This window comes from Dermacentor variabilis, chromosome 1, assembly GCF_050947875.1.
Source record: "Dermacentor variabilis isolate Ectoservices chromosome 1, ASM5094787v1, whole genome shotgun sequence".
NCBI classification, from domain to species: Eukaryota; Metazoa; Arthropoda; class Arachnida; order Ixodida; family Ixodidae; genus Dermacentor; species Dermacentor variabilis.
Window position 1 is genome coordinate 154,643,970 of NC_134568.1, and position 27,337 is coordinate 154,671,306.

At 45.1% G+C, this 27,337-nt stretch overlaps 2 protein-coding genes and 1 long non-coding RNA gene across 8 annotated transcripts in view; 1 reads left to right on the top strand and 2 right to left on the bottom strand.

Moving 5' to 3' along the window:
* LOC142587053 (inositol polyphosphate multikinase-like) overlaps positions 1-3,729 on the top strand; it is a 56,552-nt gene extending 52,823 nt beyond the window's left edge. Inside the window, exon 5 of the mRNA XM_075697947.1 lies at positions 2,944-3,729. Within this exon, the coding sequence (XP_075554062.1) occupies positions 2,944-3,098 (155 nt within the window). The 3' untranslated portion in view covers positions 3,099-3,729. The remainder of the gene's footprint in view (positions 1-2,943) is intronic.
* The window catches only part of LOC142587067 (vesicle-associated membrane protein 7-like), a 46,281-nt gene extending 28,381 nt beyond the window's left edge, over positions 1-17,900 (bottom strand). For 2 of the 6 annotated variants that reach the window (XM_075697959.1, XM_075697978.1), the window contains exons 1-4: positions 17,550-17,659; positions 17,197-17,356; positions 12,695-12,791; positions 7,745-7,846 (exon numbers count right to left, since the gene is read on the bottom strand). In XM_075697959.1, the coding sequence (XP_075554074.1) occupies positions 7,745-7,846; positions 12,695-12,791; positions 17,197-17,356; positions 17,550-17,568 (378 nt within the window). In that variant the 5' untranslated portion in view covers positions 17,569-17,659. The other 4 variants (XM_075697966.1, XM_075697986.1, XM_075697976.1 and 1 more) reach the window with 3 other exon arrangements.
* Positions 17,901-21,342: 3,442 nt separating this feature from the next.
* LOC142572292 (uncharacterized) lies at positions 21,343-22,595 on the bottom strand. The gene is made up of 2 exons (XR_012826037.1): positions 22,367-22,595; positions 21,343-21,444 (listed from the first exon to the last, which is right to left on the bottom strand). It is a non-coding gene; the product is annotated as an uncharacterized LOC142572292 (long non-coding RNA).
* Between the last annotated feature and the right edge of the window lie 4,742 nt (positions 22,596-27,337).

A 27,337-nucleotide genomic window follows, 5' to 3' on the forward strand; every position in this document is an offset into this window, starting at 1 on the left:
CTGCTATATAATATATCCAATTGTGTGGCAATTTTGGACAACATGATTCCACGACTGCTCGTGATGAGGCTTTGAGCCCAGGCCAAATGGGCTATATCATTTGGGACAACCCGAGTACCTGACTTTGCGTCATCTTGCACATGCACACGACTCCATTTAAACTTATTGAACTAACAAGCTACTATAGCATACAAAGTGTGTTCACCGCCATACACATTCACCATTCTACTAGTCTTAGTAAAGCTCCCTTCTGTGCAAAAAACTTTACTGCCCTCCCCACCAACTCGCAGGACACGCAATAAAGTTATTTCCTCCTCCTCTGGTACACATGTATAGAATTGTCGGAGGTCACCGTGGCTAATACAGAACAATAGTGGAACCGGAAGTTTTGATTGATTGATTGATTGATTGATTGGATTGATGTATGGGGTTTATGGCACAAGGGCCAGATATGGCCAAAGAGCGCCATACACATGGTGATGGTTTTTCAATGAATCGTTTATGAAATGGAGAATTGTACTTTGAATGGTGGATGTAGTATGGCTGTAAATAGGCCTAAAATCAGTCACTTTAAATTGTGTAAAATATACATGTATTAAAACAACGACAATGACCAGGATATAAACTATGACCACGAATGTTTTGTTATGCAAGGATGATGTAATAAAACTTGTAGGTGAACGTAGTACTACTGCCTCATCAGGGCCCTTGAATGCAAGAGCCTGGAAACACATGCTGTACTATGTGTACCTAAAACCTGTTTCACATGCAAGCGACGGAGTGGCGGTGGTCGCGACGGCTGAGCGGCAGCGCAGTGCGAAGACGCAGCTTCGTTTCACATGCTTCGTTTTGGCACGATGCGTGCCGCTGTGATGCACTGTGTTGCTTGCGGAAAGCGCCTGTGAGCCTCAGGTTTCAGCGGTCTTCAAGAGCTGCGCCTTGCTCCCTATTTCCATGTTTTGGCGTGCTTGAGCTGAGGGTTTGATCGCTTTATTAGGTTGGTGCTCCACTTTCGTGCCTGTAAACCTTGCAAAAAATAAAAGCACTGTGTATGGAACGGTGAATACAATTTCTTTTATTCACATTTATGTCTGTTTTAGCTCTTTATAGGTGACAGCTTAAAGTCTTGCTTAGTACACAAACACAGAATTAGCCACATGGAAGCAAATAAATGGGTTGGTTCGTATTTCTGTGATCTAGGCTTGAAGCACATGCACGTCTCCGAACGGCTCTTGTTTTCGAATACCGCAAGGCTTTCGGACGCCATCTCGGCCACCCACATGTAAGAGGCCTACGGACGGCTTTCAAAGAAGCTCACGTCCCTTTTCGGCTCTAGGCATTTGAGTAGAAAGGCGGCGGCCCTTGTAGAGCTTGGGGTGCTTCACCTTTTAACTGAAGAAACATGACCAAACAAAACTATGAACATGCTAGTTCGGAGTTGTAAAGAAGGAAAAAAAAAAAAGCACCTACATGCGCTGCGAACAAAACGTGTGGACTGCCATTTCATTGCGTCTGTCCAGACCCATATGTTGTCACCATCCGGGGAAAAAAGAGGCAAGAAGAAAACAGCACGTGGGGACAATTTGGCTCTAAAGAATGAACTCAAAAACGACAGATGGAAACAAGTGACAATTCTGAGGCACCAACGGACATGGCCGATTTGAGTGACACCGACATTTACTTTATAGAAGCATGCGTCACTTGTGACGAGGAGTACCTTCGGCTTCAGTCCATAATTTATTCGCAAAGAACTCTCTTCTTTGTAGTGAAAATCTTCATTTTAGCATCCCAAACAAGTGGACACCACACAACTTGAGTGATGAACAGCTCGTTGAAAATGTGCGAGACATTGCAAACTGGCAGCGGACGTCGTCTGCTACAAATGCCTGCTAGAACCGTCTGCTCGAGCGGGTGAATTCCCCGGTTCCCTGCACCGCCCATGCTTCGGCCACGCCCCTGCCACGTGATCTTCACGTCACTGCTCAAGGCAAGGTTCTTGGTTGCTGCTCTCGCCGCTCGCCAATTTTTCCAAATGTTGTGATTGCAGCGGCGTGCACTGCTAGGAAAACTGGTATTGGGAAAGGAGGCTTACTTACACGATGGGTGCCGCACCGTTCCTGGCCCAAAATCGCTTGCATGTGAAACAGGCTTAATGCAGCAGGAGCCCCTGGATGATGCCATACTACGTAACTTTTGGACTGATAATGTGCAGTGTAAGAGTGACATTTAAAAAATTTTAAACAGATTTGGTGTCGAATAATGGGTTTGTACAAAAACTGTGCTGGATGTAACGGGATACGCTGTTGATAAGCTAAAGGAAGGTGCTTTTTTTCTCTCGATTTCTGTTTCTCGACACTCCACAAGGATGTGGATGACGGACAGTCTTTTATCATATCTACTACATGTAGAAGGTTCGTCACTAGTCAGGAAGAATTTTGTGTATCGTACGTGTGCCCTATTCTTAATTGACAGAACGGAAAATCTGTTTCTCGTGATTTTATTATTGATGGGGAAGTGCTTAACTGCACCTTAATTAGATAAAGTTTATTCGAGGTTTGAGCGTCCCACAAGTGTTGCCAATAGTCTCTTAATTTTTTCTGAATGAAAGCTTTCAAATCTATAGCGGGGCAGCTATGGAAGAGTTGAAATATTTTGTTGCTGTGGATGTGGCGATTTCGTTGGCAAGCACATTACCCCCGATGCTTCTGTGCCCGGGCACACAGCATATAGACATGTTGATTGCATGCATAAACAGCGCACAAGAGCGTGTAAAGATCAACAATTACAAGATTTCTATGCTTTGTTTAGCGATACTAAATAAAGCCTTGACAATGCTTAGAGAGTCGGTAAATATAATTGCCTTTTCTAGTTTTGTTTGATTTGTTTCACAGCCAATAATAGCGCGTATGCTTTAACTGTAAGGATACTTGTTTGCGCATGCAGAATGCCAGACTCTAAAAAGGATGGACCAACTGCTGCATACGAAACACCGGCCTGCAACTTTGATGCATCGCTGTAGAACTCCGGGCAGCAGTACTTCGACCGAAGTTCATGGAAGTGCATTCGAATGTGCATCTCAGGAGCATGCTTACTACTAACTTCAACAAACAACAGGTCACATTCCACGAGCTGTCACTGCCACAGCGGTGACAGCTTCGCTGGAAGCATTAGATAGTGTCCTAGAAGTGGGACACACATTTCTTCACTGAGATTCCTAACACACAGTGAGAAGGGCTCCCTGGCTGTGGACCAATTATTAAAAAGTATGGCACAGGACACATCGTTTACAGTTGTGTAAGAAGGATGTTCAGGATTCGAGTTTGCTTTCAGATAGTATGTGACGCTGGAATATGACCTCTGTAGACGGAAAGACCACTTGTTTAATTCTACATAGAGGCTTTCTACAGGGCTTGTCCTGAAAGCAACGGTCGCTAGGCGGATACCTAGATGGTGCACAGGGTCTCGGATCTTTAGCGTGCTTGGCGTTGCAGAATGATAGATTATAGCGCCATAATCAAGGCGAGAGCTGACGAGCCTCCTGTACAAGTTCAGGAGGCATTTTTGATCACTACCCCATGTTGTGTGCAACAGAATTTTTAAAAGGTTCATCATCTTCAGACATTTGCTTTCAGATAATTAAGTTGGGGGATGAACGTAAGTTTAGAGTCTAGAATTATTCCCAAGAATTTGTGTTCACTGCTCACAGATAGTTCCTCTCGATTTATCGTGAGATTTGACGTTGGTGTCACGCCTCTTTTGTTTGAAAAGAGTATGTATACACATACGAGTATGTATACACATACTTTTATTATTTATTTTATTTTAAACCCATTTACATCCACCCATTCGGACAATTTGTATAATGCAAGCTGCTCCTGTAGTTTGCAGATAGCAATGTTACATGACTTGAAACCTATCTGTACATCACTGACATGCACAGAATATAACATGGTGTGTGGAATGACTGTACACAGGGAGTTCAGATTTACAACAAAGAGTGTGCAACTAAGCACACCCCCTTGCGGCTCGCCGGTCTCCTGGGTGAACGTTCTAGATAAAGCATTGCCCACTCTTACAGGAAATGTGCGGTTAAACAAGTAGCTCTCGACTGTGTTTAACAAAATTTCACGGACACCCAACACGGAGAGCTCGCAGAATCCCGAAGCACCATGTCGTGTCGTATGCTTTCTCTAAATCTAGAAATACAGAAAGTAAAAACTGCTTATGTATAAACGCATCTCTGATGTTTGCCTTGATCTACCTTCTCGAAAGCCACACTGGAAGGGGTCTAGTATTTTCTTATTTTCTAGGAAATAGATTGAGCACTGCTTTATATTTTTTTTTCATACAGTTTGCACAGACAGCTTGTTAGTGCTATTGGTCTGTAACTGCTGGCTAAGGACGGGTCATTGCTTTTTTTAAGTATCAGGATGATTATGGCTTCTTTCCACGAGGACGGAATATACCCAGCCACCCACATGGCATTGGAAAGAGACAGGAATGTTTTCAGTGCTTCAGGATGTAAATATCTAATGTCATACATAATGCAATCGCCACCCAGCACCGAGTTGTTGCAACAAGTGAGAGATGACTTGGGTTCAGCTAAGCTAAATGGGTGATTGTAAGCCTCACTCAATGAACCTTTGTGATTAAAGGGCTGCCGCTCTTTGTGTTCTTTGAACTTCAGGAAAGTTTGTGTTTAGTGCAATGCACTCGAGACATATTGAAAGTGCTTGCCTAGACAATTCACCTGATCTTCCAGGCTATCACCTTGGCCATTTACTAAGGGTAGGGGATGTGCCTGCCAGAATATTAGTTTATTTGTCCTATTCAAGACTTTCGTCTTGTCTGTGTAAGAATTTATGCCAGAGATATACTTCTCCCAACTCTCTCTTTTAGCATGTTGACGTGTTCTTCTACCATGGGACTTCATTTGTTTGGAACTAATCAAGTTTTTGACTGCTGGATGGTCGCGTAGGTGTCCCCAAGCTTAGTTTGGTCTTTCTGTGCTTTTTTACATTCTTCATTCCACGACGGGATTCGACGTTTATTTGCCAGTCTGTTAATTTGACAGATGCATTTTGTGGCAGCCTCAATTATAAAGCCCGCTATATATGCTACACCGTCGTCTATATTAAAAGAGGCAATATCATCTCGGCCTAAATATGTTACTTCTCGGAAAAGTTCCAAATTAGCTGAGTCAACCTTCCATTGGGGAATGTGTGGCAAGCAAGCATATTGTTTTGTTAGGCTTAACATAATTGGGAAGTGGTCGCTACCAAAGGGGTTCTTGAGAAGAGACCACTCCAGGTATGGCATTAGTGTACTCGACACTATGCTTATATACCTGTGGAGGAGTATCTGTTATGTGCCATGCTGTGGTAAGTTGGCTCTTTTTTATGAAGTATACATGCTCCTGAGTAAAAGATTAAGTTTTCAATTAAGCAACCTCTCGCATTGCAGCGAGAGTCTCCCCTCAATGTGTTATGTGCGTTTAAATCTCTGACAACTATGTATGGTGCCGGAAGTTCATCTATGTAGTTTTGAAATTCGGTTTTATGAAGTTGATGATTGGGAGGATTGGATCTATGTATATAGAGCTGATAGTGACTAGCTTGTCAAACAACACCCCTCAGGCAGCAGCTGCCTCTGGGGGCATACGAAATTTTAATTCCCGGCAGGCAACACCTCTGTCGACTATGATAGCCACAACACCGGATGATGCAAAAGCGTTGTCTCAGTCTTTACGAAAAACAGCATATTGTCAGAGGAAATTTGTTTGAGTGGGCTTCAAATGTGGCTCTTGAACACATAGCACCTTTGGATTATACTTATATACAGGGTCCTGAATATTTGGCTGTGTGTGTGTTCAAGAAAAGATTTTCGCTCACCGCTGCACTGTTATTGTTCAAATTTTGCAGACCGATCGCATTTTGGCATCGACTTCGTTTAGTATAACACTTGACACAGTTGCCCGGTTTCCAAGATTGCCTTGTTTCAATTGCCTAGATTCTAAGAAAAAAGTGCAAATTTGCCTACGCTTATGGGGATGTGAACTGCTGCCACACCGGCACAAGCATAAACTTGTGTCGCCACCTGTCATCTGCAGAAAGCAGCGTTTCAGGGAGGGCAGTCGCCTGTTCCACGAGTGGGCAATATGCAGCAGCCCTCCCTGAAACGCTGCTTTCTGCAGATGACTGCAGGTGGCGACACAAGTATGTGCCAGGGCCATCTTTTTAGATGCAATTTTTCCCATAGACGAAAACAGTTTTTCATTTTTGGCTTAAAAAACAGGCCACTAATCATGCTAAGTGTTATACTAAACAAAGTTGACGCCAAAATGCGATCGTTCTGCAAAATTTGAGGAAGAATAGAGCAGCAGCGGTGAGTGCAAAATCTTTTTTTGAACACGCGCAGCCAAATATTCAGGACCCTGTACATGAGTTCTTTGATGTCATCGAGGTTGTGGAGGATATTTCTGACATTCCAGTGTAATATTTGTGTATTCATGTTGAATGTGGTTTTTCTGCTGAGTGTTTACAAAAAAGGAGTTAGCTCACAGAGCCCTTTCTGGGCACCGTGGTGCAAGGTTTGTCTTTTTTGGAGTGGTCGAGAGATTCGCGCCACTCTTTTGGCACTAAGGGTGCCGTCTGAATGGGTGTGTGTCCATCATCTCTTCCGAGGCGCTGGACACCCACTCTTTCGAGCAGTTTGTTTGGCTTGAATGCCTCGCCTCTGGAGACACCCTTGAAGTTAATGGCCCCTACTTCGGGGATAGCAGAGCAGTGCCAGCTGCACCCGCCAAGGGGGCAGATGGCGTCAGTGCCGGCTCACTGTGTGCGGGCCGGACGGCCGCCGAAGGCCGTTGTGGCGCTCTGTAAGTTTTGATACCGTGACAGTGTTTTACATTATGCGCAGCCCAAAGGTAATAAAGAGATGAATGTCCTACCTTTGTTTACACAAATTCCAAAACTTTCTGATTACCCCTCATACATTGCTATAGGATGTGACAGCTTTATTACACAATTAGTATTGTTGATAATTCAGGAAAGGTATACTTCTAGATAAAAGACACATTGAAACTTCTGCTGTATCTATCCATTTGATGCATGGTCATCTTATCTTTTTCCATATTTGAGTTCCTAGGACTGCTACATCGGGTAATTTGGCTATAAGCCCCTACTTATTAGAATGGGCCCAGCATGTTGTAGCTTGGCTGGGTGAAAAAAAAAAGCTTTGTCCTCCACATCTATTCTTCTCTGCATCTAAGTTCCTTCTTCATTTTAAGGGAATATTTCAAGTATTTAGTATTAAGTTGGATTAACAGCACTGGCAATATTAGGACATGCTCTATAACTGTCCTAGAGCATTTACTAGCACAAAGAATTATGCCACCACAGCATTTTATAAATGTCACCATGGAATCTGTCTACAGATGGCACAGTTCAAATTTCAAAACTGTATCTGCATAGATCTACCAATTTCACAATGCACTTATTGTATCATGCAAGCTTATTATATTAAAGAAAAAAAAAGAAGAAGCTGTTCTCCATGGGTGATATATTATGGTCAATACAGTGAAAGGGCAGCATAAGAAGGGTGTCTTATGTGACCAGCTATTTGTGACAGAGACACCCACATAATGCTATGTGCAAGTAAAGTTATCACCCCGTAAATTTACTCTGCCACAAATGCAGGTATATGCTTCCACAAAAGCACTAACTGTAAGAGGAATAAAACTTACTAGGATATCAGCAATGACACTGCCAAAGTCTCTGTCAAGCTCATGTTCCTGTGCAGTCCAGGCACGTGATGACAAGCTTCCCTCCAGGAAACGCTGCTTTATCTATGATGGACAAAAGGAACACAGAGGCAAACATGAAAGTGTACCAAAATAAAAGTGAACTGGATTTTTAATAAAATTGCACTAAATTGTCAAAAATTGCTCAATGAAAGTCAGTATCAGCTGCAATGAGAAAAGGTTTTAAAAAAAAAGCACCTCTAAGTAGGAAGTATGTCATGCTAGGTTGGTAGATTAAACTTCCAATATAGGCAACAGGTTACTTGTACTAAATGCAGTAGATTGTTAAGTCAGAGAAGATATGAAAGAAGTGTAGTAACACCACATTCATGTTCCTGAACCAGCTTTGTGTGATGTTGAATTTTTGCAAGTGAATGGATTGTTCATCATAAAAGCATACAAAAATATGTTGTATTAATTAGGAACTTCAACCAGACAACTGCCAGTACAGAAAAGGTAACCGAAAAGCATGTAACATGTGTAAAAAATTGTGATTGCCCTAGAAAGTAAACGCAAGTTCCATTTTCAGAGGACCTAAGCTTTTATAGAAATTTTCACAATGAATGAGTGTACCATATCTTGCATTCTTTTCAACATAAATAGCTTACACAATACATTTTCAATGTCTCGAATGAAAACATTAGCAGTGGTAGCAACAGGGCCCATTGAGTAGTCTGTGCCCTCTCATATTCAAGACACCAAGAAGCCCAGCAGCTAATAAATCTAGGATTCCATGGCATGACCTCATTGAAGCACTAAGAGAAATTGTGGGACGCTGTTCCAGCCTTCAATTGCAACAATCTTGAGTAAGGAAGCTTTAATTCAATCTGTCAAAAATTTCTAGGTTCAGATACCAAGGCCATGTGAAATGCAAGATGAATGGGTAGACAAAAATGCAGTTAAAAAGAAAAAAGAAAAGCTATTCCTTGAATATAATTTTGCTGGATACTTCAATGCCACTGTAAACTGCTCATGCATCTATCATGAAATCTTGGTCACAATACCTAACAAAAATTAAATACTGGGATTTTATGTACCAAAACCACAATGTGATTATGAAGCATGTCGTAGTGGTGGACTCTGACATTCAATTAAACCATGCCTATGAACTATGCTGAGAGGATCCAAACAAAACAGAGAGAGAACCAGGCAATATTGAAGTGTAACATAAATGATAGCCTTTTCTCTTATTCAAATGCCCATATTTGAAGGGGAAGCAATCCAGATAAAGAAGTTAAGATATATTTAACCATTTTCTTGTCATGAGTAATTTAAAGTTTTATGAATATTGCTATAAGGAAGGTGATTTCAACAATTGTCTGCATATAACTGACCACGGCTGATATGTTAACCAGATTCAAACTCAAGTTTAGCTTATCAGTAGCTCTTTATGAGATTACCTTAAATCCATGGAAAACTGAACTTGTAACTCGCTACACAGATAGAACTCAATGTGATAAGTAAGACTCTTGCATGAAGGCAGCCTGCTTAGTGTATTTTTTTCTGTAGAATATTTTTTTTTATTTTCTGTGAAAAAAAAAGAATATTAAAAGCTTTTTTCACTTCATTTCCACTCAAAGTCAGGCTCAGTTGTGGTAAATCTTTGCATTTATATCTGAATGAGCCTGAAGGAATGAACTTGTGGGTAGACATTCAAGCTACCTGCTTATGCTTATCTAAAACATTTACACCAAATCAGGTCCCAAAATAACAGACAAAGAGAAAGCTCATGCAGCATTTGTAAGTTCATTCTCCAAAACAGAAGATGAATAATTAGTAACAATATTCTGAAGAGATTCTTGAAGGTCACAAACTAATGGTAGCCAGCAGAATATGCAACTGCAATCACCAGTGCCAAAAACTTGTGTAAGAGAAGCACTTCTAAATACTAATATGACCCACACTTTATCCAAATCCTTGCAATGCATGCATCTTCCAGACAATAAAATAAATCTTTCACTGGCAGCTGTCCACTTGCATGACTAGAGCAAGGCAGAAAAGTGCAAGTGATTTGAAAGAGAAAGAAATGCTTGAAATGTTGAATTTTATAGTACTTATGTCAATTTAAATGCTTTATTTGTGACATCACATTACGCCAACACTGCTGTCACGACACACTCAAAGATACTTGATTAAAGAGGTCTAACACCTCAATGGAACATGGGGCCTATGAAGACACCATAGTTGGGGGGCCTCTGGATCAATTTTGACCATCCTATAACATATCTGTAAATGTATCAGTGAAAATCAACTTGTATACAGATGATTCTGTTATGTATTCTCAAGAGAAAGGCTCAGGTGACCAAGTGTTGTTAAACAATGCATTTCAAAAAGTAATCGCTTGGTGTGATGCTCTTCGTAGTACAGCATTATAAGTACCTTGGGCTCTGGATTACTAACAATCTCTGTTGGATTAAGCACATTGATTACGTCACAAGCAGTGTGCTAATTCAAAACTTTTCTTTCTTGGAAAGGCCCTCAGGCATTCCACTCCCACTGTCTCATCATCATCATCATCATCATCAGCCTGGTTACGCCTACTGCAGGGCAAAGGCCTCTCCCATCCTTCTCCAACTACCCCGGTCATGCACTAATTGTGGCCATGTTGTCTCTGCAAACTTCTTAATCTCATCCGCCCATCTAACTTGCAGCCGCCCCCTGCTACCCATCCCTTCCCTTGGAATCCAGTCCGTGACCCTTAATGACCATCGGTTATCTTCCCTCCTCATTACATGTCCTGCCCATGCCCATTTCTTTTTCTTGATTTCAACTAAGATGTTTTTAACTCGTGTTTGTTCCCTCACCCAATCTGCTCTTTTGTTATCCCTTAACGTTACACCCATCATTCTTCTTTCCATAGCTCGTTGCGTCGTCCTCACTTTAAGTAGAACCCTTTTCGTAAGCCTCCAGGTTTCTGCCCCGTATGTGAGTACTGGTAAGACACAGCTGTTATGCACTTTTCTCTTGAGGGATAATGGCAACCTGCTGTTCATTATCTGAGAATGCCTGCCAAACGCACCCCAGCCCATTCTTATTCTTCTCATTATTTCAGACTCATGATCCGGATCCGCGGTCACTACCTGCACTAAGTAGATGTATTCCCTTACAACTTCCAGTGCCTCGCTACCTATCGTAAACTGCTGTTCTCTACCGAGACTGTTAAACATTACTTTAGTTTTCTGCAGATTAATTTTTAGAGCCACCCTTCTGCTTTGCCTCTCCAGATCAGTGAGCATGCATTGCAACTGGTCCCCTGAGTTACTAAGCAAGGCAATATCATCAGTGAATCGCAAGTTACTAAGGTATTCTCCATAAACACTTATACCCAATTCTTCCCAATCCAAGTCTCTGAATACCTCCTGTAAACACGCTGTGAATAGTATTGGAGAGATCGTATCTTCCTGCCTGACGTCTTTCTTTATTGGGATTTTGTTGCTTTCTTTATTGAGGACTATGGTGGCCGTGGAGCCGCTATAGGTATCTCAGTATTTTTACACATGGCTTGTCTACACCCAGATTCTGTAATGCCTCCATGACTGCTGAGGTTTCGAAATCAAACGCTTTCTCGTAATCAATGAAAGCTATATATAAGGGTTGGTTACATTCAGCACATTTCTCTATCACCTGATTGAGTGTGAATATGGTCTATTGTTGAGTAGCCTTTACGGAATCCTGCCTGGTCCTTTGGTTGACAGAAGCCTAAGGTGTTCCTGATTCTATTTGCAATTACCTTAGTAAATATTTTGTAGGCAACGGACAGTAAGCTGATCGGTCTATAATTTTTCAAGTCTTTGGCGTCCCCTTTCTTATGGATTAGGATCATGTTAGCGTTATTCCGAGGTTCTGGTACGCTCGAAGTCATGAGGCATTGCGTGTACAGGGTGGCTAGTTTTTTTAGTACAATCTGCCCACCATCCTTCAACAAATCTGCTGTTACATGATCCTCCCCAGCCGCCTTCCCCCTTTGCATAGCTCCCAAGGCTTTCTTCACTTCTTCCGGCGTTACTTGTGGGATTTCAAATTCCTCTAGACTATTCTCTCTTCGATTATCGTCGTGGGTGCTCCCTCTGTTTGCTTGCCTACAAATCCATAGCAATGCCATTACTTGACTACGCTGACATTCTTGGGGATCCGGTGACATAACCATGAGAGTAAGGTTGAAAGCGTACAAAAGAGGGCAGCTTGTTTCATCAACAATTTTGGGCAGACATCAGTAAGCGCTTTCATAGCAAGAGCAAACTTAACTTCTCCAAATGACAAAAATAGAGTTTCTTGTCTTCAATTTTTACCTAATTAACAGGCACTATAAGGTAGATCTTGCCAATTTCATATTTTCTCCCTCCGATTATGCCATAAGACAATGCCATGATCTAATCATAACACCCTTTCAAACATGTAACAACTACTTTAGGTACTTGTTCTTTCCAAGGACAGTAAGGAAGTGGAACAAACTGAGAAATGACACTGTTTTGCAGCCATCTCTTGAAACGTTTGCCTCATGTAGCTAACGATTTCCTGCATCAGGATTTAGTGCTGCTCATTGTGTAGCTCTGTTTGTAGAATTCGTAGTTCTGTTTCCTTGTTTCATCCTGGTTTCGCTTATGTTCTGAACCTAGTTTCTAGTTTTCACTAGATTTACTACATTTCTAGTTTTTAATCTAGTTTTTATTAGACTTTTTATTTTGTTTTCTCTTCCTGACAATTCTTTGTAATATTTTTGATGTATTAACCCGCCCTGCTAAAATCCCTTTTTGGTATTGCAGTATCTATAAATAAATAAAGAATAAATAAATCTGGATTCCTAATGGGCCCCCACCACACAGCACACAAGTTTCACAGTTGCTGGGCCATCATGGTAGGTAAACACACAAACATCACACATGCATCACTTACCAAGAAGAGACAGGTGAATGACTGGTGCATGCTCGCCTCTGGCAGTGTGGCACAGATGTAGATAAGCCCCTGTTCCACCAATAGGTGGAAGACATACCTAAGAGTATAATGAAATTGTTGGTCATTCACAAATCACAATGAATGCTTTGCATTTAATGACTGCTGGACCTAAAACAAACACACAGGTGCTTCCCAAAAGCCTGCTAGCAAGAATTACCAAAAACCAAAAAATTGCACAATCCTTTTTTTTTTGTTCTTTCTAGTACAGAAGAACATAGGAAGGCACCTGTGCATGTTTGTTCTTACAAGTTCTTACACAGTTGAGTGCACTTCATTAGACATCTCAGCAACTGTTTAACAAGTGAAAATAGGCACACACAATACAATAAAACACACAATAAAACAAGAAAACGAGAAAAGCTTATGTTCATGCTCGTTCCACATGAAGTTATTCTGTGCTGCAGTTCTTGGAGCTGTGATTACCACACATGCAGACTTTGAATTTCTGTTTCACATGCATAAATCATGACTGCTGCAATTTTCACATTTGTGAGCACCTAGTGCTGGACTCAATTATAGTTGAAATAAGCTTGTTTCAACCAGCTTTGGTAAGAACAAAGTAAAACGTATCAGAAACTGTTTAGAAACAAAATTTTTAATGTTTTAGCCCAATATATCTGAACGAACGCTTGCTAGAGCATCGCAGGAATGCTACTTCACTAAGTGGCACTGGTCATTTAGCCGACCACATTCGCCGTTGCTCGCACAAGCCAGCATACAAGGCATTTTTCAAACGAACACAAATATAGAAATCAGAAAAACTGGGAAACTTTTGAAGCATTTTGTATTTCCAATGAAAATGATTAGTGTGTCAGTGCTGCTTCTGTTGTACTCGGGAAAAAAGAACTTGATTATCTCAGGGCAAACGGGTGTGTCGAATCAGCTAGGTAGGGCGGGAGATGAGCAAGATTGTACTGAGTGATGCAAGAAAGAGGGGAAGAAAAGAGAGGGAAAGGTATCACTTTTTTTTCACTTTTTGCTTTTATGCCTTTCTTGTTTTGGTTTGACACTTCTGATGACTGTTGCCTAGACCAAGGAAATATTTTTGGGTGGTCCTGCGCACTAGCAGCCCCCCCCTCCCCCTGTGTACACAAAGCCCTGTTTTCCACGAATAAAATTCAGTTGAAGTCCGGCGTTCGTGTTGTCTTTCTCTTCTCGTCCGTGTTCAATTGTGCGCTGGAACGATGTTTCATAATGCTGCATGGTCTAGTTTTCCGTCCGGGAGGGTCCATAATTGGTCGGCGGTCAATAGCGGTGTGGGTAGGGCGACGGCGCGCGAGCAGGACGACTGTCGTCAACAGATACGTCAGAGGCAGGAAGCATACGGCAAGGCGAGTAATGGCGCGGGTCGGCATATGGGCGAGTAGACGAGGAAAAGGAGCTCGAATACGGCGACGTCCAGGAGGTGCGGCAGTGGCAAGCAACGTGGCCAATGCGGAGGCAACGGAAGCAAACAGGCTTGTCGTCCGGAGTTCAACACTCTGTAGAGTTGTGGTATCTGGGAAGTAAATACAGATCGCTGCGAGGCGTAGCAGTCGACACCGGTCGGCGTCAGGTCGGGAGACGGAGCAGGCAGCAGGAAAACCTAGGTTTGCAAATTCTTGCTGCACAAGTGCCTGAATGAGAGAGATCGCTGGGGCTGGTTGGTAAATGGTGGGGCCAAGTGGGCGTGGATGGAACGGCACAGGATTTGTAACATCGAGTTTGTGGCGAACAATACATGTGACGTGCTCATTAAAGGGTGGTGAAGCGATAGGGTCGATGCAAGACATCGTCGCAGCCGTGTAGGGAGCCGGGAGAACTGTGGAATGACGCGGCGGCTTTTGGTGAGCTCAAAGCGGTGGCATTCCTTGACAATGACGTTCATGGTGAACACATTGTTGAAGACCAACAAGTTGAATGCGACGTTCGCAATTCCTTTAGTATGTGGCCAACTTTGTCAACCTCAGCCATTTTCTCGTCGACTTTCTGACAAAGAGCGAGCACATCTTGTATGTAAGAGACATATGATTCAGTAGAAGACTGAACTCGGGTAGCAAGCTCTTTTCTAGCAGCCAGCTGCTGACCAGTGGGATTTCCAAAGAGGTCGCTGAGCTTCTCCTTCAAAGCATCCCAGCTAGAGATCTCGTCCTCGTGTGTCCAGAACCAGATACGAGGAGTTCCGCCCAAGTACAATAGGACGTTCGCTAGCATAATGGCAGGGTCCCAGCGGTTGTTTTGGCTAACATGCTCATACAGGTTGAGCCAGTCTTCAACGTCGACATTATCTTTACTGGAGAATATGCCAGGATCGTGAGGATTGGTAACTGTATTGTACGTTGTTGTCGGGGTCGCAGGAGTAGAAGGACTAGGTGTAGTCACCGGGAGCCATGGCGGAAAGCAGGACAGTGCGGCCACTGCGGAGCTCCGTGGCAACGACGGGGAACGGCACCCTCCACGAAAATGCTACGGGAACGAAGGATTAAGAACTGGAGACTATTTACAGAGTATATTTACAAAGGGTAACTGCAGCACTGGCCAGCTCAGCCGACAGCTCGAGAGCAAGAGATTGTTCGTCGTCTTCGTTGGGGCACCTGCTTGCATCGTCGACAAGAAGCACGCAATATGCATGTATCAATATTCTTTCAGAACAAAAAAATTAAACAGATCCCACGCACTGTGGGAATCGATGTAAGCAAAGATTTCTGTTCTACTTGCATTCATTGATGATATTTGATGGTGGTGTTCATGGCATGCAACAGTTGTGACGCAATAATAAATGCTACCTTGCATGTACCGCTTGTGTTTGTCTATGTAGGTAGTGCACAGAACACTCAGCAAACGTGTTTTCTTGAGGTGTTGTTGTGCGCCATTGTTCGTAGCCTGCGAGAACTTTAGCAATGTCATTCCCCCCAGATGGCGCATCGCATCGTGGCTGAAGTGATTTGCTGGACAGCCACTTGTGTGTTGTGGTTTTCACGCTGCGCTGCTTTAACGAGGCTTTGCGTCTACACACCCTGTGTCAGTTCGCATCGACAAACTTGCATGGTATTTGCTTTTCAGAAATAGCAGAAACTTGAAACATACTGTACCTTGAAATAAAACTTTTACAGTCTGTCCACAACTGGTGCCAAGTCTAGCAGTAGTGTTTATTGAAGAGACCCCAAATGAACCATGCTTTCTGATGATACCCTTCCCTTCCCCCGCGACCCTTCCATTTACGCAAGCTGCCACGAGCGAAGAGTAGAGAGGCTGTTATTCACACGTTTCGTCACAGTGCTGGCATTAAGCATTCTCTGTCTGCTCTTTCTACCATTCTATGTCCCCTTTGGGCTGTTGTGCGCGAGTACAAAGGTAAGGACTGCAGCTTCTGCAATGATTTTTCGAGGGCTCACGTATAATTACAGCCGTCTAGAGGGCGTTGTGTCAATGGCCAGCGACTTCCAGAGAGCACTGTGGCAATGCCCACAGAGTTCTTTTCTCGTGTAAAGATGTCAAACACCTGTCATGTATACTATACACATTCTCAACCACCCCCCGAAGATTTGCTTTAAAATCACTATGCAGACCACCCTGGTGCGTCTGATGAGCCACATTGCGACTGGTTCCCTATTCATGCTTAATGAGCATTTTTTAAAGAAACTTCAGCACCACCAAACATTCAAAACTCCATACACAAATGTGCTGGTGACTCACTTGCTGTACCTTTATTGTCACATATGCAAATTTGCAAGCTAAATAAGATGATGTTAAATGCGTGTAACGTTTTGTGCCTTACAGGCCAGCTGCACTGCTCAGGCAGCGCTTGAGAACACTTGTCAGCAGCAATTTCAATGCTGCAGTTTATGCTTCTAGGCAGTACAAAATCCAAGCCTCTGCTATTGAATGCATGGGATCATGGTACTATATCTGTCTGCCTTAGCTGTGCTGCAGTGGGAATTTCAGAGAATTTCATGCATGGGAGGCTTTGTCAGATACACTGTACTTTGGGAAGGAAAGAAAAATGCAATGCCAAATATGTACATTGAGCAAAAGGAGTAGATGCAGGCTTGCCGTGCTCATAACTGTGGTCCCTGAACACTGATGCAATCAACTAATCCTGCTAATGAAAGAACAAAACCAGCTGCTGTCATGACAGTCTGACGAGCTCTGGTGTGTGCTGCTGTTAGATGGTCGGCCACAGACATATGCTTCTGTGTCAAATGCAAAATTCCTGATATTAGCTTCTGTAGCATGTGCATTTACATGGAGGAAGATTGTTTAGTGCGAACGACATGGACACAATGGTTTTGTTTTCTTGCCATTCATCTGTAATTTTTAATTACTTTCTGCATGGTGTTTGCCGTAACTGGCATAGTGAAAAATATAAGTGGTGTAGTAAAAACAGCCAGAGCCAACACCTTACTGCACGACAGGTTGATGCCTAGGCGCCGCACACATATGTAGAAAACAGACCTACCCACCACGGGACCGAGTAGTCTTGAAGTCTGCATGTGGGGGGATCTCTTTCAACACGTCCGTGAGCAGATACTCGAAGTCGCAAGACGTCTCTCGATGACTCACGAGTACCGTAGTTTCCCGCGCGATTGCGCAGAATTCTATTGGACTGGCCATATTCCTCAACTGCAAATAATGTACATAGTACACAATACAACAGTTACGTGGCACAAAATGACAACATCTTTGCTAACTTATATTTATCCCTGCTATAATGTGGCAGAAACAAAGAAGAACCCTGCTCCTCGCCCTTCTTCTCGTGATGCAGCCGGGGCAACCACCACGGCGTAACGCACAAAATGAACAGGAATACACGTACTACGTCCAATCCATAGCATTCGCCAAGGTGTCACTACGCAAAATGAAAGGCTGTTGTTCAAAGAAGCACAAAACAATCCGAAAGCACCGAGCTACGATGTTGTACAAAACTTCACATACTCTAAGGCGCTACCGTTCATATCCTCATATGCGCTTGCAACAATCATGTAGAAACTTTCACTGGCTTTGGCGACATGACGTACGCCCACCAACCTCAACACACCAGCCTCGCACCGCCTCACAACTGGCGCATCGCAATGACAGATAATTAGCGATAGCAAAGATAGCAACAATGTGTATCAGCGCCAAATCTTCGGCACGAGACGTTCATTTGAGGGATCGCCAATCATTTGTGCGCAGGCGCGAGTAAGCGCGGGCGCAAGAGAGAAAATCTCTGGGGGCTTTTGCTCCTGTCTAGGTACTAACTTAGCGCGTGTTGTAGGTATTTGTCCCTAGGCGTGCCGGCATTGACGAGTGGGGTCGAAGCAAGACTGCGAGTCGGCCTAGTTGGAACAGATTCATCTTAAAACTTATTGTGCGCAAACAAACAGGGACGAAGAATAGAAGAAACAAAAGGACGAGCGCTTTCTAACAACTGGTTTTATTTTTGAAGAACCACCTGCTTAAAAAATGGCTGTGGCTTAGCTAAGGTTAAGCCCAGGATGCGAAGCATACTAGCCTTTACTTTAGTTGTTGAACCACTGTTTAGCCTGGAGAACTGCTGTTGCTTGGCTATATTTGGTTCGGCTAGACGAAGAAACAACTCATGCAGGCGAGCGCACGAGCTGAGACCCGGCTATGTAGCTACGCGGCCGCAAGCGAGCGCACGAGTTGAGCCTCCGCTTTTGCAGCTGTTATGACGTCATATGGTAGCTACGCGGCCGCGCGCGGCGCAGCAAGGAAGAGCGTGGTAGTGTTCCTGTATATGCTCCCGCAGGGAGCAGAGTTGCGCATAGGTCCGCCGTCGTGATCCAGCTCTGCAGCGAAGCCACTCCTCGTGCGCGCAGGAGCCAAATGCCGCGCGGTGTTCCGCCTTTTTCTCTAGTGGTCGCGAGCTACAAGCGCCAATTGTTCGCAGGCGCTTAGCAAAGGGCACTTCTTAATACAGGCTACGCTCAAACGAGTCATTCGTGCAGTCGTAGGGGGTGGGCTTCCAACCAACCGAAACTTTGTATGTACCTATGTAAACAGGCATATACAAACACACTCACGAACGTACAAATAGGGGGTAGGACCGCCTTCCATTCCCCAAAATAAAATACTCCCGTGGCTCGAACAGCTCCAAAGTTCGCTCGCAAACGCGCAGTACGTTGCCACAAAACGCGGTGCAATGATTTTCAGCATGCATATGAAGTTGTCTTATCACTGTCAGAAAGCAAGAAATGTTTTAAAGAGTGTTTAAAACTCCACACACGTAAGGTGGACACTAAGCGCATTTTGGCTGTTGAAACCAGCCTATTAATGACCGTCGCCAAGAGAGCTATCGTACCTGCAGTTATGTCAGTGACCGTTAACAGAGCGTCATTTATCACTAACCATCGTTCACAACAGCTGCACGTTTTCGATAAATGCGGTGCAGACAGATTTAAGCGCATTTCAAATGTTCACATGCGCACATTTTAAGCAAAGCTTGCTTTTACGATTCATTCATACCGCAGACTAATCAGCTATATAGTAGCAGCAAATCTGCAAGTAGAAAAAGATTCAAGATGCATGAGCTTCTAGATCAAATTTATTTCATACAAGGGAATGCATGAACTAGTGTTCCTGTATATGCTCCCGCAGGGAGCAGAGTTGCGCATACCTTTTCCGGCGCCGCTCGCACCGCTATTGGCCGAGCGCGAAAAATGACGTCAAATGATCCGCGCCGCTGCGAAGCCAACTTTACGGGCGCATCGCCGACTCATGCGAACTCGTCGTTTCCGTCAGTGCCATCGCCATTGCAATCAGCGGACCGTCGATCGTGCGTTGAGAGGAGCAGCTGCGGGTTTCAGGTACGGTATTCGACGACGTGAAGTCAAGGACCTTGGTGAAGTGATACGAAACACATCGTACTGGCACTTGTATTCCAGTATGACGGGGTGCGGCGCACCACACTGCACAAACCGCACGGAAGTCAGCCATAGGAGTAAATGCTTCAGCCAAGCAAACTAGCTGCAGACACACTGATACTATAGTGAGAGTGTTGTTGCTAACAAGTCTGGGCTTCTTGAGTTTGAATGCACCCTTCAGAGTTTAAAATTGAAATGAATAATATGTACCTCTCTCGTCAACCGCAATTTCTGAAGAGCTAGGACATCGTTGCAGAAAGCACACAAGGGAACAAGGATAAAACGGGTGCTAAGTTGGCATATGCATATTTAGCTCTCGAGCTGTGATAATTGTAATATATTCATTCTCCGTGTGAAGTTTTGAGAACAGTAAAATTGATTCTAGTCAATGTATTGTCTTGAAGTGCACAGGCTTATTTATTTTGTTAACTAATTGCTGCCATAGAAGCTAAGCCGCAACTGTATGTGTGCTAGCTTGTGAGCATCATGTATCGGCCAGTGGAACAAAAACTTGTCGTTCATTTAAACACGCTAGAAATCTACGTTGTGCTTTGGTGAATGCTGTTTCCTGTGGGCGGGAGTGGAGTGAATGCACTGTTCAATGACGTAGAATTTCCTTGCCTCTGATGCGATAGGTCACAAAGCTTTGTAACCTGGCTTTTTGGCCAAAAGCTGCTTCAGTGATTTCATTGATTTGATACAGTGTCTTCAACTACGGGCTTTTTTCCGAGTGGTAAGAGATCAAGAAAAATGTGTTGTCAGATTACAGTCTGCACTGTGTGAATAATTACTCTGCAAGTTTGCCATCTTGATGTGATTAGTGCAATAAAAATAACCTACTCTTAATAGCTTGTTGCCTTTCCAGTTTCTTTGAATTCTGCCCCCAAGGTTCCAAGAACCAGCACACTTGGCCTGCTGCCAGCAGCCGTTCATGCTAGTGTTCCTGTATATGCTCCCGCAGGGAGCAGAGTTGCGCATAGGTCCGCCGTCGTGATCCAGCTCTGCAGCGAAGCCACTCCTCGTGCGCGCAGGAGCCAAATGCCGCGCGGTGTTCCGCCTTTTTCTCTAGTGGTCGCGAGCTACAAGCGCCAATTGTTCGCAGGCGCTTAGCAAAGGGCACTTCTTAGTACAGGCTACGCTCAAACGAGTCATTCGTGCAGTCGTAGGGGGTGGGCTTCCAACCAACCGAAACTTTGTATGTACCTATGTAAACAGGCATATACAAACACACTCACGAACGTACAAATAGGGGGTAGGACCGCCTTCCATTCCCCAAAATAAAATACTCCCGTGGCTCGAACAGCTCCAAAGTTCGCTCGCAAACGCGCAGTACGTTGCCACAAAACGCGGTGCAATGATTTTCAGCATGCATATGAAGTTGTCTTATCACTGTCAGAAAGCAAGAAATGTTTTAAAGAGTGTTTAAAACTCCACACACGTAAGGTGGACACTAAGCGCATTTTGGCTGTTGAAACCAGCCTATTAATGACCGTCGCCAAGAGAGCTATCGTACCTGCAGTTATGTCAGTGACCGTTAACAGAGCGTCATTTATCACTAACCATCGTTCACAACAGCTGCACGTTTTCGATAAATGCGGTGCAGACAGATTTAAGCGCATTTCAAATGTTCACATGCGCACATTTTAAGCAAAGCTTGCTTTTACGATTCATTCATACCGCAGACTAATCAGCTATATAGTAGCAGCAAATCTGCAAGTAGAAAAAGATTCAAGATGCATGAGCTTCTAGATCAAATTTATTTCATACAAGGGAATGCATGAACGGCTGCTGGCAGCAGGCCAAGTGTGCTGGTTCTTGGAACCTTGGGGGCAGAATTCAAAGAAACTGGAAAGGCAACAAGCTATTAAGAGTAGGTTATTTTTATTGCACTAATCACATCAAGATGGCAAACTTGCAGAGTAATTATTCACACAGTGCAGACTGTAATCTGACAACACATTTTTCTTGATCTCTTACCACTCGGAAAAAAGCCCGTAGTTGAAGACACTGTATCAAATCAATGAAATCACTGAAGCAGCTTTTGGCCAAAAAGCCAGGTTACAAAGCTTTGTGACCTATCGCATCAGAGGCAAGGAAATTCTACGTCATTGAACAGTGCATTCACTCCACTCCCGCCCACAGGAAACAGCATTCACCAAAGCACAACGTAGATTTCTAGCGTGTTTAAATGAACGACAAGTTTTTGTTCCACTGGCCGATACATGATGCTCACAAGCTAGCACACATACAGTTGCGGCTTAGCTTCTATGGCAGCAATTAGTTAACAAAATAAATAAGCCTGTGCACTTCAAGACAATACATTGACTAGAATCAATTTTACTGTTCTCAAAACTTCACACGGAGAATGAATATATTACAATTATCACAGCTCGAGAGCTAAATATGCATATGCCAACTTAGCACCCGTTTTATCCTTGTTCCCTTGTGTGCTTTCTGCAACGATGTCCTAGCTCTTCAGAAATTGCGGTTGACGAGAGAGGTACATATTATTCATTTCAATTTTAAACTCTGAAGGGTGCATTCAAACTCAAGAAGCCCAGACTTGTTAGCAACAACACTCTCACTATAGTATCAGTGTGTCTGCAGCTAGTTTGCTTGGCTGAAGCATTTACTCCTATGGCTGACTTCCGTGCGGTTTGTGCAGTGTGGTGCGCCGCACCCCGTCATACTGGAATACAAGTGCCAGTACGATGTGTTTCGTATCACTTCACCAAGGTCCTTGACTTCACGTCGTCGAATACCGTACCTGAAACCCGCAGCTGCTCCTCTCAACGCACGATCGACGGTCCGCTGATTGCAATGGCGATGGCACTGACGGAAACGACGAGTTCGCATGAGTCGGCGATGCGCCCGTAAAGTTGGCTTCGCAGCGGCGCGGATCATTTGACGTCATTTTTCGCGCTCGGCCAATAGCGGTGCGAGCGGCGCCGGAAAAGGTATGCGCAACTCTGCTCCCTGCGGGAGCATATACAGGAACACTAGTGTAGCAGACGACGCGAAGCACCTCCCCTGGGTCCGTGTGCGCCTGCGCCGCTTCGCTTCGATGCGCCGCCGCGCCGGACGCACTGGCGCCCCGCGGAGCGCGGCCACGGTGAGCCGTGTTCATCCTAAGAGTGGACGAGCCTGTACATGACGGCAAACCATATGTCGTTGGTTTCAAATAGTTGCGCGGTTAACCACTTTTTTGAAATCGTTGGTTCAAGTTACGTGAAACAGCCTGTATAACATGGGTGGAGCGCCGCTTGGACCACTGACGATGCGCGAAAAGGAATAGCATTGGAATATATAAAATCATTACATCATCCCAGCCTAGGTTGTGTCAGCCAAACGAATCGACGCCACAGGAAGTCGATCTACATATATTTTTGTTGTTATATGTTTTCATCATATCGCCGTTAATTCGCGGGCACGGCGGCCGTATTTTGATCAGACCGCGGATTCGTATGTTACCTTATTACTCGTTTCTCTTGTAGTGCATTATAGGCTGTGTCCCTTTTAGCCTCATCTCTGATATCGCCTTTGATTGCACGGTGAACGCTGCTGTGTGCGCGCGCGCATCACTTCTTTTCCTTCTCCCTTTCCTGTTCCTTTTCTGCCTGTTTCCCCCTCTCCCAGTGCAGGGTAGCAAAGCAAGTGTAACCAGGTTAACCTGCCTGCCTTTCCTTTTTTTTCTCTCTCTCTCTGCCTCTTGGTTTGCCTTGTTCCAGATTAACATTATATGTATTCTTGCGTTTATTTGAATACTGACTTTAAGTGTGGTGACAAAGTAATAAAGGAGGGGCGGTGTGTAAGGAGAGCTCGCACTTTTTAAGGCTTTTTTTTAACGGAACAATATCAGTGCTGAAACGTAGCTACAGGGAACTGTACAGTGCTCAGCGATTGAAACGCGATACGGAAAGCGCGTTGCTGCTCGCACTTTTTGCGCCACCGTTGGGCGGTGGGGACACCGAGCTGATACATTTTTTATGCGAAAACATCAACTGGCCCATTGAGCGAAAAATCCGGCGTCTGTAGCGGCAAAATGGCACCGAAATTCCCATTGGTTTCGACGCCACGTCACGTGCGCGCCTGGACGGAGCAGAGAAGGCGAAAAGGTACACCGGCTGCCACACTGGCGCGCCAGGTGTTGCGTGCGGGGAGAGGGCATCGCTGCGGCGCCACGTCACCCTCGCTATAGGAAGCCTGTGTATACCCGCGCGTTCCTTGTCCGCGCAAGTTCGTGCCTGCGTTCTAACTGCGCCTCTGGTGCTCTTTGGCTATACTTGGCCCTTGCACCACAAAACAAAAAATTAATCATCATCAACTTGGCTTCGGTAATCGGTAAAAACAAATTAATGCATAAAGAAACTGAACAAATTCGAAAGAAAAACGTTGGCGGTAGTGAGTTTCGGACCTGCTACCCCACATTCAGAAGCAGAGTCTCTTACCCACTGCGCTAAACCAGCGCCTCCTAGATGGTAGACTAATGCACTTTGTTTTATGTCATCATGCTACTTGGGCGAAATTTCCACTGCCAAATCAGGCGTGACGAAAGCGGTGACGTCAAAAATCACCGCGTCTTACTGGGAAGCGTCCCGATTAGACTCTATGGCAGTCGGGCAAGGTGGCATGACGTCACGGATCGAAGTACATTGGCCTTGTGCTATCTAGGAGACGTTGGTCAAGCGTCTCAACGCGCTCGCTTGCCCGCAAGGAGTTCATAACTCGAAGGAACGCTTAGCGGCGTTTAATTGGACATTAATGCTTTCGCATTCACAACTCATAAGAAGTGCTACAGCCAAAGGTCGATGCCTGTGGCAGGACCTGCATGATGCAGAATTAACTCTTATTACCGATCCTACAATGCCGACCCGCACGGGCACATCAACGGCACAGGACACGATACCGGACCCAACGGCGGTCCGAAACATTCCTCAAGCAACGTGGCGCAATGCCTTTGAAGATCTCGGTAGTGACCACATGATGATAGAAACACGAATTACTCAGGCAAGTACACCCCCTCCTCCTAAGTTGTTCAAAGGGACGGACTGGGACAAGTTCCGAAAGCAGCAAGTAGAACAGAGAGGTGAAGAGAACATCGACGACATCGAGGCATGGATGGAGACGCTCAATGACAACATGAACAAGGCGACACAGACGGTCGCACCCGAAGTCCAGGTTGACAAGATCGACAGCCGACTAACCCACCTCTGGGAAGCCAAGACATCACTACACGCAAGATGGAAGAAGCAAATGCACAACGGAAAGCTTCGTAAGAAGATCGCACAAATCAATCGCCAGCTAGAAGAACAGTGCCGGACCTTCAGCCGCCAACAGTGGTATGACATCTGCAGCGCAGCCGATGGGCAGCTCCACAATGGCAGTACATGGCGTCTCCTTCGTCACCTCTTGGGGGAAACGCAGAGCTAGTCTGCTCATCGAGCAAACCTGCAACGCCTTTTGCACAAGGAACGGGCTACCACGAGTGATCAACAGCTTGTGGCCCGCCTGCTATACAAGTACAGTCTTGTCCAATCTTAGGGTGAACACGGCTCACCGTGGCCACTAAAGTGGCTGCGCTCCGCGGGCGCCAGTGCGTCCAGTGCGGCGGCGCATCGAAGCGAAGCGGCGCAGGCGCACACGGACCCAGGGGAGGTGCTTCGCGTCGTCTGCTACACAGCTGGAGCGCGCCGCCTCTTGCTTTGCTGTAAAGTACACTTCGCTAGACTCAGGTGACTGAGTGCCCGAGGCGGCATTGCGGGAAGGCGCACTTCACTAACTGGAGCATTTTCCAGCTGGTTCGGTCTACAGCTTGTGAACAGTCTGCTTAATCAATATACATTAACAGAAACAAGCTTATCACCACATAAATCACTTAGCATGTTTTTAATAAGTGATGAGGGTAAAAATACAGTCATTTTTTCACTCCTGGGTTCCTGGGCCGTATTCATATTTGGGTTTTATCCTGTCAGCCCAGCCCACCCCCGCCTACCCCCTAAAAGAAAAAGAACTCAATTCCTCCTAATCTCCAAATTTATCCGATGCCCACCTCTATGACGTAACTCAGAGGCCATGTGTCGCTTCGGGACGTATACTGCACAATTAACAAATTATTATATGCTAGTGAGAATATGCATATGGCCCAATCCGAAAAATTACTGAAATGAAATAGAAGCGAATAACGACTTAATTACCCGGCAAGACGTAATTTGAGCTAGAAAACAGACATGTAGATTATAGATTTTCCACTCCAATTACATATTCGAAACGGACGGAAACAGCATTCGCATGCGGCGTGCATTCACTCCAAGGAGAAAAAGTAAACAAAAAAAAAAACGTCGGCGCCACATTTTTTACTTCACCTAATCAATGTAACCAAATAATTGACCGACGATTCCTCTAAATGAGAATGCCTTCGCTTCGATGCGCCGCCGCGCCGGACGCACTGGAGCCCCGCGGAGCGCGGCCACGGTGAGCCGTGTTCACCCTGACGAGACTGTACTTCCCTCAACGACCCGATGTTCAACACGGAGATTACACTGGAGGGACAAATGTGACACTCGATGAAGAATTTCACGAGTCAGAGATCCGCGCAGCTCTCCACGACCTTAATGGCAAATGAGCACCTCGTCCCGACAAGGTTACGAACAAGACTCTACGAAACCTCGATGATGTCTCGATAACCGCTCTTACAGCATACGTAAACAAATGCTGGCGAGCAGGTCGCATCCTAGAGGCGTGGAAATGCTCTAAGGCAGTCCTGATACCGAAGCCAGGCAAGCCGTCCAGCCGCGATCACTTTCGGCCATTTCCCTCACACCCTGCGTTGGCAATGTGGTGAAGCACGCGTTCCTCACCCGCATGAACTGCCACCTCGAGGACACTGGAGCCTACCCACCCACTATGGTGGGCTTCCGGCCACTCCTCTCCAATCAAGACGTCATGCTCCAGCTCTACCACCAGATTATCAACGACCCAACTAGCAGCAACCGGGCCATCCTCGGCCTAGATCTGGAAAAGGTATTTGACAATGTAGCACATGCAGCAATCCTGAGCAGAATAAACAAGCTCAACATGGACGAGCGAAGCTACAACTACATCAGAGACTTCCTGTCGCGCCGCACAGTCATCCTCGCGGACGACAGCATGACATCCGACGAACATGCACTAGGAAGCACCAGCACTCCTCAAGATCCGGTCATATCCCCGCTCCTTTTCAACCTCGTGATGCTCGGTCTCCCGGCCTACCTCGACGAGATTGACGGCCTCCATCACGCCTTGTATGCAGATGACATCAGCCTGTGGGTCGACAAGGGCAGTGCCGGTCAGATAGAATCCACCTTACAAGCAGCGGTCTCTACAGTCGAAGCCTACCTCCAAGACACAGGTATCCAACTATCTCCACTCAAATCGGAGCTGCTCGTCTACTGCCCGCGCCGCCGGCCCAAGCCTACAGGCGAATCGCGCCAATGTGATGAAATAATCCTCTATACGCAAGACAGCTCCTGTATCCCCGAGTCCCGAAGATGCGCATCCTCGGCATGCAAATAGCAGCCAACGGGTCAAACATAGAACTTCTATCCCCAAAATCGAAGGCAAGGTTACAGCGGCTACCTGCCTGATCAAACGTTTTACAAACAAGCACACGGGCATGAAGGAGGACAGTGTCATGCGCCTCATACACTCTTTCGTAATCAGTCACATTACTTATGTGGCTGCCTTCCACAAATGGAATGTC